At 32.1% G+C, this 12,310-nt stretch overlaps 1 protein-coding gene across 1 annotated transcript; it reads right to left on the bottom strand.

Annotated features, from left to right (window-relative positions):
- Nucleotides 1-10,691: 10,691 nt before the first annotated feature.
- LOC133812571 (probable galacturonosyltransferase-like 1) lies at nucleotides 10,692-12,034 on the bottom strand. Its single transcript, XM_062246344.1, has one exon. It carries the CDS (start codon nucleotides 11,946-11,948, stop codon nucleotides 10,905-10,907), a length of 1,044 nt encoding a protein of 347 aa, XP_062102328.1. The 5' UTR covers nucleotides 11,949-12,034; the 3' UTR covers nucleotides 10,692-10,904.
- Nucleotides 12,035-12,310: the final 276 nt, after the last annotated feature.

Raw genomic sequence — 12,310 nt, forward strand, 5'->3', positions numbered from 1 at the left:
ATTAACCCATTATCTTGAATTCACTATATTTACAGACATTCACAATTAACACAATCATCTCTTCGGAATAGACAATGACAATCATACATCCATTGTAATATTGATCCAAAACTTGTCAACTTATGATCTATGCCTTTTCTTGATCCTTAAGCATAAAAGTATTGTAATAATTGATTCATTAGTTCCACCGAAACTATTTCAAGGCACAAAACCAACGTACTAGTCTCCTGAACTCATCATTGTGTAGCAAATGTAGGAATATCACTTTAGATGCCCAAGAAAAATTCCTAAGTGATTCTACCCTCATAAAATTTGTCTATAGGGATCGATCGACACATATATACCTTACTAAAACCAACTGACACCCATCGCAATACTCCCACTGAGCATGCAGTAACTTGGCATTTTTGAATTCAAATGATTTCAAGATTTAACAATTTCGAGGCCTAGTCCAATTTTCTAATGAGAGATCGATATGACAAGACATATTATAGTCCCATCCGATAACTAAGCGGTAGAAGTTTTAGGATTCCTTAATACTAAAAAAAAATATCTTAGAGCAGTGCCACTGTGTGAAAACAAGGATTATGCAATCTGCTCGTTTTCTTAGCTTTCTCAATGATCTATCAACGGAAACGATCATGTCATGTTAGAGTTGTTCAAACAAAACATATGACTCTTACGCAGGTAAGGACAACTACTTTAAATATCATAACCAAATTCAGCTAATCCACTACCGATAGGGTAGAAAAGATTGTGTGGTTCATGACATCTAATGTGTTTCCTTCACCATCTAAGCATCCTACTTTACAGTAAAACTAAATTGCATGTATGGATCTTAGTTTTTAATTGTGATTGATACGGGAGAAAAGTATTTAACATGAATCACAATTTTCGACAATTGGCATGTGAAAACTTACGACAGGTAGCACAACACATTCAATGAAAAAATTTAATCTCAGAATTATCTAATAAGGCCGATTGCGCATTTTTGTATTTCTAGCAAATTTTATTACCAAAAATATTAATTAAATATTAACAATAATTTTTTATAATAAATGCACAAACCATGACCAATATCTTATTACACATTTTCCATAATATATGCCCCGAAAGAATTCATAATAATAACAACAATGAAATTCACAAAAAATTATCAAAATCACGAAAGACATATATATAACAAAAATTATGGAATGATAAACAAATAAAAAATGGCCTTGTATGAGATTAAATTAATTAACGATAAATTTATCACAATTCTCACAATTTTATGAATAACAAAATTGACATGCTTAGACTCACGATATGTGAGTACATAAGCACTCAATTAATTATTCATTAACATAATTATATTATCAAAAATGTCAATCATCTATCAAATAATTTTTATGGCATGAATATAATTATGTCTTCATCCAATGAAATAAATAAAAAATAAAATTGTGAGAGAAAAAAAAATTAATTCAAATTAATTATGTGATTATGCGTCAATTAACAATTTAAATTGACTAAACCCAAAATATAATCACACAATCAAATGAGAAAAATTAAAATGAGCAAAATGGTGAAAATTTGGTCCAAAATGGAATCTTCACGCGCCACCACACACCCAAAAAAGTTTTTTTTTTTTGCTGAAAAATGCCCAAAAACGACATGTAGTTTTTCAGCAAACTACATGTAGTTTGTAAGAAAACGACATAAATCATAAAAAATGACAGCACTTCGAAAATGACAAAAAACCAAAAAACGACACTAAAATCAGAAAAATGACGTCGTCGTTTTGAGGTTGTCTTCAACCTCCAGCGGGTCTGTTCGACCCGTTTCGAACCCAAATTCTGACCCCGTTGGATTTTAGCCACCAGAGCTCCGATTTTGATGTCGTTTGAGGGGTTTTTCTCCATTTTTCATGCTCTTTCTATTTCCAATACCCATTCAAACTTATAAACATCCGAAACTCGTAGATCTAATAGTCATTTTCGGCCATTAACAAGCTTTGAAAAAGCTTGGAGTTTTGGGTGTTTTCAACGTAAACGAAACGGAAAATACAATCTAAAATATTGATAAACTCAATACTCATCCTCCAATCTGATTTTATCTACCAATAATATATAATATCGATTTTTTTTTTTATGTAAATCAGATTTGAAAAAAATTTATTCTAATAAGCCCTAAAATCAAATAACCTGGCTCTGATACCAATTGTTATAATTAATACACAATGAGCACTAAATAAACAATAATCAATATCAAATCATGCTCATGAATTTCCATGATCAAACATTTTATTTAGGGCATTAATATAATAATATACGTACCTCCAATTATCGTTTTGATCTCTAATAATCATGTTGATTACACTTCTTTGATCTACACATATAGAGAAAAGGAGAGCTTGGGAGTAATGAACACTACTCTATCATTCTCTCTACACCATAGCCACACTCATTCCACCTTAATCATTAATCAAGAGCACAACCCTTTATATATGGAATTATGGGCCAATTGGGCTAACATGCCCAATGTGAGAGAATTAGTTGTCTTGGCCCAATGGGCTGACCAAAGACGTTTTAGAGCGTGTCCATGGGCCCCGAGCATGTTAGTACGTTATGTCCATCCCATTATGGCCCGATGGTAATATCATGCATTACCGATTATATAGTTATCATTACATGCTAATACCGACACTGTGTGAGCAACACTTAATTATGTTAGTCCATATAAAATATTCTAACATGACACACCTAGTTCTTTGCCACAACACTTTCCCAAAGGCAAACTTCTTCTTCTCAGCGAAATCAGTATCAACCATGGCAAAGAAGGAGTTGTCAACAAGAGTCTCAGTTTGTGTCCCAAATAAAAAACTGGCTAACAAATGAACAATAGCCAACTTAACGACAACCTCATCACCTTTCTTCTTCAAATTTTTATCATTAAACGCACATGCAACCTCCTCTTTCCTAAGTTTTTCCTCCTTCCTGGGTTTACCTTCGTACAACGGAAAAAGAAATTTCCTAAGCCCTAAATCAGCCTCTTTGAACATGCTAAAGTCAACACTGCCCACACATTTCAAACCAGTAATGAGGGCAAACTCATTGATTGAGAACCTAACTAATTTGCCACCCAATTTAAACAAAAACTCTGAATCTTAATTTTTTTGATGAACCTCCCTAAGCAAAACACTATGAAATAACTGTGCCTGAAATGTAATATCAGGCATATCCAAAAAGTGACCGAATGGGGTTCTTCGAAACATCGCTTTTTGTTTCGAACTTAAAACTGCCTTAATCTCACTAAACACATAAGGCTTATTCCACTGTTGGACTTTATTACCAAAACGCCTATCAGGTTTAATTCTGAAATGCGCATCCTACAAAAAAAAAAACATGGCAACCAATTACACACTGGTTACATAACACTAAACATAATAAAGTAAGTGTGAATAATATAAAGGAAAAAAATAAGAAAATAAAACAAAGTAACTAGGTACCTATTATAAAACACTAAACATCAACAACTAACTCGGTACCTATAAAAGCCAAAAAAAATTATAAAAAAAGAAAAAAAAATGGACAACATACAGAACAAAGTAACTTATCATTAAAATAAAAAAAATGATAAAAGCAAATCAATTCAAAAGTACCTAGGGACCATATTAGAACACATTACAAAAACTAAACTTAATAAACATAATCATCTGCTTAAACCATATAAAGTAACCAGGGACCACAAAAGAAAGCAATACCAAACACATATAAACTATGAACTTAAAAAAAAAACACTAAACATCAACAACTAACTCGGTACCTATAAAAGCCAAAAAAATTATAAGAAAAAGAAAAGAAAGGTGGACAACATACAGAATAGGTTAACTTAACATTAAAATAACAAAAAATGATAAAAGTAAATCAATTCAAAAAGTAACTAGGGACCACATGAGAACACATTACAAAACACTAAACATAATCATACACTTAAACCATATAAAGTAACAAGGGACCACAAAAGAAAGTAATACCAAACACATATAAACCATGAACTTAAAAAAAAAATTATAATAAAAGCATACACATAAACATGGAAAACAAAATCAAAGTAACTAGGTACCTTAACTCTTCTCCCACGATCTTTTTTTGTCCCAGCAGCTGTGCTCTTCATCCTTGATGAATCTTTACCTCGAGGGGAAGAACGCAAACCACCATCAACACTTGTTGATGAAGAACCAACAGTACCTCCCTTAAAACATAAACATAAAATAAAAATAACAAATACAACAGAAAAAAAATATTTGAGAACAACTCAAATTAACAACAAACAAACAAATAACCAAACCAAAACATAGAAAAAAAATACAAATCAAAATAAAAACCAAAGAGAAAAAAGAAACCAAAATACCTCAATGTTAGGTCCTGCATTGTCAACAGGAACTGTTGGAGTTCGAGGAGAACGACGCATACACATACCCTTCACGTCCGTTAGCCAAAATCTTCCGAAAATTACAGTCGTCCCCAACATCTATTCAACAACTCAGATGATCGAAAACAACTTCGATCGCCCCAAATTCTATTCAACAACTCTGATCACCGAAAACACAAAAAGCATGCAAAAACAACTGGTTTGAAGAAGAGAAGAAGAAAAATCGGGAAAAAATAACCGAATGGAATGGTAAAGTTAAAAAAAGAAAGATGAAGAAGTAATATAAAAAAGTTAAAATATAGAAGTAATATGAAAAAGTTAAAATATAATAATATAAAAATATAAAAACTACCTTTACAAAATTTTAAAAAATTAAACAAAATAAAAGTACAAAACTATCCTTGGACTTAAAAAAAGTCAATAGTAATAAACATATGGCATAATCAGACATTTTAACAAAAATATAGAAAAAAATCCATAAAAAAAATATAAAAATCCATAAAAAAATTATGTTGAAAAAAAAGCTATATTTTTTAAAACATCAATTAGATTATTAAGGGAGCATACATTCTTTTAAAACTCTCATTAAGAGTTTTTTAGCACTATCTTCAACATTAATCAAGGTCAGCCTCCTAGTCAAATTTTATTTTGGGAGAATTTTTTAATAAAAATTATATACAATATAATAAAAATACAATTTCCTAAAAGTAGGCCAAGTCCGCCTTAGTCTAGAGCCAAAATTTACAAAACTCTTGAAACCAATGATTTATCAAAATCCAAATAGATCCCCAAGCAAAAAATATTTCTCTTTGAGATGAAACTATCAAAACTCTTCTCACTCTCTTTCAAAGGCTCCAAAATCATTTTTATCAACACAAAGTTTTCTAAATTGTTTAACCCTAAAAAAAGACAAGAGATTAATTGTTTTTCTACACGTATAATTGAAAAAAAAAATTAATTGATGACACAGTAATGAATCTTAAGTCTAAATTTGATTGAACTTCATTATTTGGTATTGGGGTGTGAATAGATGCTCGCCCCAAATAGGGCCGGCCTGGGATCCATTACAAAATATATAGTATTTATCTAATTTTTAAAATTTAAGAGTTTTTAAATAGAATAGAAATAATATTTTTCAAAATTTTGAGGTCTTTTAGATTATTATTATTATTGAAGGTCTAGACACAGACTTGAACGAGTAGAAGTTAGATTCAGCAGCCACTTTTAGGTAATCACTTTTTTTTTTATCTACAATTTTTAAGTTTTAGTATAATACTCACTATTTCAATTAATATACCTATTATACCCTTATAATATGTAGATATTGTTTTTAGAAGAGAACCATGTGGTCAAGAGTATTTTTAGAATTGTCTCTGAAAAAAATGAGTAGAACTAAACTAAAAATATTTAGGAGGTAATTTTAATTAAAAACTCATTAAACTAGCTAATTTTCAACTTATCCCTTCAACAAGCTATATTCAAAGTCAGACAACCCTTCAAGAGGAGTCTAATTAACAAACAGTTGGGCCTCAAATAATGGGTCCCTCAGTAGTTATGACCCAAAATCATTACAATTCACTTAATTTTCGTACTTTCAAACTTGAAACCTCATAAACATATGTGAGCACTGATTTCCAACCTTTTTCTTTAGCCTAAACTCGCATTTACAGTGAACGATTTGACATGGTAATAGAAAAACAACTACTGTTTCTAAAAACAACAAATAATACTATATCGTAGACGAATACTGTATCAAACTTAATAATATCGTACAAAGTAATAATAACATTAAATTCACATAATTGGAAACATATTAGGTAGGTTGGTAGGTGGTGAAATGTCTTAAAAGAAAAGGCTCTAGAACCAAAAACAAATAAATAAAAATTCTACAACAAATAACAAAACATGGGAAAAATGACAGTTAGGAAAAGAAAAAGAGAGAGAAAGACGTACGGTGCCCTAGGTTTGAAAACGACAACAATTTGAGAGAAAAGTCCAATAAACGACAATGAACATAAAAAAAACCACTGTTTGTATTATATATAATCCACCAAAGATGAAACTTATCTTTCATAATAGACATCACTATTCTAACGAACGATAATAGATGTGATAATAACATATGTACCTAATATTATTACATTAATAACAGCTTAGAGAAACGACATCATTTTCTACAAACGACAGTAAATATTGCCTGTTTTTTCGTATATATATATATATTCAACGTTAAAGATTCAAATCAATTACATGTATTTGTTTTCCAACAAAACAATATATTTTAGAAGTAAATAAATCATTGAGCTTATAATAATCATTAGAAACACATGTATGGATCTTAATCAATCCGAAGATAATTGAAAGGAAAGCATAATATATTATATGTTGAGTGAGTGATAATAATTCTGAGTTGTCATGAAATATCCCATGATCATCACCATTACTACCTACTTATTTGATTTATTATTAGAGAAACTTATTAGCCTTGAAAATGCTAATGTTTTTAATAAAGTAGGAATAGTTTGACAACTATATACTGATTAAATTAGTAGCAAAAAAAACCCGACAAAATCAATCTTTAATATCTTTTTTCAAGTTTTCTTCGCCTCAAATAAATGAAAACATATAAAGTTTTTCATGGTACAATTCTAGGGCATCTCTCTCTCTCTCTTTCTCTCCTTTGGCTTTGTTGAAAGGTTACTATATGTATTAATTAACTTTCCGGCAAAGAAAAATAAAAGTATAATAATATTAAAGACTATAATTAACAAGTATTTATACTTCATTTGTTTACAAGTTACTTAATTGAATAATTAAAGGGATATCATGGACGAATTTTCTTGATATCATTTTCATTATATAAAAAAAAGAATTACATGCAAAGCGATAGTTTAATTATAATTAAGCCAATTAAATATTTAACATCATATTAATTACTATGGTTAATCATTAATATTGATGTTTTTTCATTCATCAACTCACCCCATGTTAGTGTTTTTATTTATTTATATTTTCTTGGGATATGAATGCCCCATGTTAGATCTCTTGATTCATATTATATATACATACAAAGCTTTTATGATAAGTTGACTAAAAGGAATCTACATTAAACCTTAACACATTTTTATGAGTCTCAAAATTATTAAGTAACAAAATCACAGCTTATTAAAACTTAATAATGTTGACTTAATGTTATAAATAATGGATATTTGAATGTGCCAGAGATATTGCAGGAACAATCACTGGATTGTCGGTGTATTCTATTAATTCCACGAGAGAGAGATAATTAATCCTCTTATTTCTCCAAGAATTCATGAAATTAATTATAGATCTCAAATATTTAATTATTTTTCAAAGGCATTGATTATATTCTCTAGGCATCATAATTTATAAGCTATATATACGTACACATTTGAATATTTTTACAAATTTTAACCTAAAAATGGATTTTTTTAAAGGTAAATGAAATATTCATTAATAGTACAATCAAATATGGTCCATTACAAGAAGATAATACTCATAGAGCAAAATCAATCAACATAGGCATACCAAACCGTTTACACAATAATCGATAGAAAAAAAACTCTAACAGAAACTTCAACTAAATAATTAATTAGTCACAAGCGATCAAGCTTCCAATGAGTGTAAAGTAAACTAGGTTTCCTTTCCAAATTTGATAGCTCGACACCACCAATGGTCATCAACCAATAATCTTCCAATAGAATTCATGAGATAACAACTTCATTATTCAAACTAGGAATAATAAGGAAAATAAAACAACGAACAACCACGCTCATAAGCCCCGATATACTAGATAGCGGAATGCCACGTAACACATGGCAAATAGAGATCAAGGAATCCCCTGATCTGACAGCCAAGGAGAGAAAAATCTAGACCCCTAAGAAGGCGATGTGTGCAGATCGAAGAACCACCAACCACTCAACAGGAATCAAAATCATCTCCCCCCACCATTATAACTACTAATCACACTTATCTAACAAGGCAGTGGTTAAAACCCACTATTATTTTTAAATTTAAACAAAACAAGGGCCAACAAAACTAGGCATAAAAACAACAAAACTAACATAAAAATAAAAAAATCAACCACCAAAACAAAAGTGTAGTTTCAGAGCTACTACTCGCCCACCTCCACGAAATTATCCCAAACCAAAGGCCTCGAACCCATGATCTGGCCTTAACTGAACAGATCATCCCGACGACGACAACACCCATCTTGACGACGACTCCATCCACACAAAACTAGAACTCTAGTAGCATCGCAACCTCCGGAAAGGAAAAATCTCGCCCCCAACGAAACACAAGAAGTAGAAGATAAAAAGCAATCATCTTTCATGTTTAACCCCACCAACCCAATCTGCAGAGACATCCTCTCGGCTAGACATGACCAGACGTATGAACGACGCCGACACCCCTGACCAAGAAGAGAAGATGAAGAAAAAAAGAAATTCAGAAACCCTAGCAGAGAAAAAAGAGAAAACCTAATTATATTCTAGAAGAAAAAAAATAGACCCTTATTAGTTACTGGAAAGACATTAATTTAGTGATATTTTTGTATAATTACATTATAATCACAAAAACTATCAGCCATGTATACATAATTTATATAATTTAAGGGTGTGAAAATACGGGCAAAAAGAAATTGGTAGAGTAAACACTAACTTGTGTTGTATTCATATAGTTATTTTCCATAGAATAACTGATTTTATCTAATTTAGTTCAATATTAACCTAAATTTTTTAATCCAATGTTGTATTACAAATTAAAAATATCCAATGGAAGTCGATTGATCAATCTAATTACACATCGATCACTATTTTTATTTATAACATTATTATAGGAAACAGTAATGATGAAGTTCTTATTACTTAATTAATCATTTATTAACATTTTTAAATATTCTATTCATGTGTAGTCTTGACAGGATACCAGATCGATGAGTAGAAAATGAACTGTTGTAAATATAATAAGCATTCTGAGTTGATTAAGACTTATAAACAAGAGGGAAACAGTTGACTATATAGTATTATTATTAATAACATATTAATTAGTTCAAAACCCAGTAATTAACCTTTAATTACTGGCCTTAATTTACTAAATTGAGAATTACGTATCCCTGATCATGAAAAAGGTACGTGTCACCGACAAAGTACTTCGGTTTTTCAACTTATATTAAAATATATATGCTAACCCAAAATCTTTTCTTTAGGCAAACAAATCTTTTAATTTTCTTATAAAGTTTGAAACTAAACGAAAAAAAAAAAGATATAGCGTGTCATGGTTTTCATGGTGGCCCTGATTTGAAAATATATTAATAGGTTGATGTCGTCACGAATAGAGTTAATTAAGATTTTGTAGAAAATTAAGTGATATGTAATGTCTTTTTTCTTCTTTATTTTTCTGGTCATATATATATATATATATATGCTCAAAACTAAAAAGGATTAATGACTAGTACCCAAAAAAGAGTTATTCTAGACAATAATTGTGTATATACCCAAGTTGTTAGATCAAAGAATTAAACCAAACTTTAAATATTAAATAATAATAATAAAAAGAAAAGAAAAGAAAAGCAATGTAATTGGTCAAAACCTCTCAAAGCAGTGTCTAGCTTTGGCGAGACATTACATTACACATATACAATACAACTAATTCATTCAAAATCAATAAATAAATATATATATAATAATTAAAGTAAAAAAGAAGGCAAAGCAAATTAAAGCTAGCTACTCTGGCTTTGTCTATATTCTCATTACAAAACTATCTAGAGTAATAATAATATAATCAATAGAACGAGGTATTTCTGATTGAGTAGGGGTCTTATATTTATAGTTGTCCAATTACTTCACAAAAAAAAAATCAAAGTCACTAAGAAAATATATAACGCAGTAAATACTGATGATGAAGAGGATAACAATTAATATACTAACCCTAGTGTTGGTTCTCATGCATTCAAAATGAAGGAAACTTATTATAATTGCAGTAATTAATAATATTTTCTACTGCTCTAAACTTTAAAGTGATTTATAGACACAATTTTAATATCATCAAATCAAACTATATGCGCTGTCGAACAGTTATAAAGCGTATATAAATGTATTTATATTTATTTATATACTAAGCAAAACAAAAGAACAAAAAGTACATATCCGATATCTTACCAAACTGAAACATTGGTATACTTAACCTTCGAACATATATACCAATCAAATTATACTATCTCGATATTAAAATAATACTATGAAGAAGAAAAGAAGTAATAAACGAGATCATATTATTGTAATGACAAGGTCTATTAATGGCTATATAATGTACAATTTTTTTTTTAGTCTTTTTTTCTCATCTCACTAAAGGACGCTGGGAAATTAAGTTTGAGCACAAAGTGTATGTATGTATATATGTAGTATACCGCCATCCCACCAAAACTCAAAATTAAAAATAAATAAATAAAAAAAAAGTACCGTCAAAATCTAAGACTCAAGAACAAAAGGTGTTTGTAAGAGATCATAAGGAGCCCAAAGAGCGTCTAATGGACAGGGCCTGTTGGCGTCGAGTCGGGCCCAAGGCTTCCCTTTCCCACTCCAATGAAGCAGGCTTACTGGGCCCGGATGCAGATCCCGGCAAAGCCCACTAAAATTGTCACCGCCGAGCCCATGTTGGTTCCACCTGTGATCCACCGGTGCAATATTCCCTGCAAACACCAAAAGGAACGGTGGGAGAGAACCCAGCTCGTAGATCCGCATTCGCTTCTGGAGCTCCATCCACTCGATGATCTTCGCCGTGTACCCGCCCACGCGCCACCTCTCCAAGTCCATGACCATTACTCCGGTGTTGAAGTAACAGGCTTCCCGGTTCGCGAAGGTCATCGAGAGAGATGGGTTTGACCAGAAGGTAGGCGTGAAGTAGGAGGTGAAGTTGGCGTTGCAGTACTCCGGCGCGGCCAGAACGGTGTCGTCTCCTAGAGGGGTGGCGGCGAGCTTGGCGATGTCGTCGACGAGAACGAGGTCGGAGTCGAGGTAAACGACGCGTCCTACGCTGGTGGGGAGGAGTTCGGCGAGGTAGTTTCGAGCGTAGTTGAGGGGGCAGTCGAGGGCGGAGCGGATGGAGGTGGAGATGAGTCCGGCGACAACGGAGTCATCGCTGAAAGGGTAGATTTGGAATTTCAAGTAAGGGAACGAACCGGAGAGGGCTGAGCGGAGAGAATCGGTATCGGCGGAGGAAGAAGTGACAAAGTGAAACTGAATGTCTTCCGGGCAAGAAGAGTGTTGGAGAACGGAGAGAATCGCCGCCATTGATCCCCGGAGGTAAGCAGCGTCGAGGGTCATCGCCACGTGTACTGATTGGTCGGAGCACGTGACATTAGTAAGACAATTTGGGGAGTTGTAGAACTTGGGAGCTTCTTTGAACCGTTGGACGGCGGCATTGGCAGCGGCGGCGGCGACCAAGAATAAGGCTAGAAGAAAAATGGTGAGGTGGGTCGGCGGCGAGAGTGAAGATTTAAATTTAATCCCCATTTTTAGCTTTTGGGGGTGTATGAGATGAGATTGAGATGAAATGAAATGAGAGAGATTTAGTTGAGACTTTATATTATTTTGAGAGAGAGAGAGAGAAAGGTGAGTAGTAACTATAGAGGGAGACCAAGACGACAATTCTACGGTTTCTTCGTGGCTTTGAACCCACGTTGGTTCGAATAGAGAGATGCTAGAAAGTAAAAAAAAGAACCTTAATTAAGGTCAATGGTCACCATCTGTGTTCTTCCATAATAAATACTAAAACAATTAATTAATTCACAATACCAATTTGTGTCTTTATTCGTTTAGTTTTACATATAATATGTATTTAAGGTAATTCCACGTAGGCAACCTTGGTAAAAATA

Source organism: Humulus lupulus, chromosome 1 (genome assembly GCF_963169125.1).
Source record: "Humulus lupulus chromosome 1, drHumLupu1.1, whole genome shotgun sequence".
Taxonomy (NCBI): domain Eukaryota; kingdom Viridiplantae; phylum Streptophyta; class Magnoliopsida; order Rosales; family Cannabaceae; genus Humulus; species Humulus lupulus.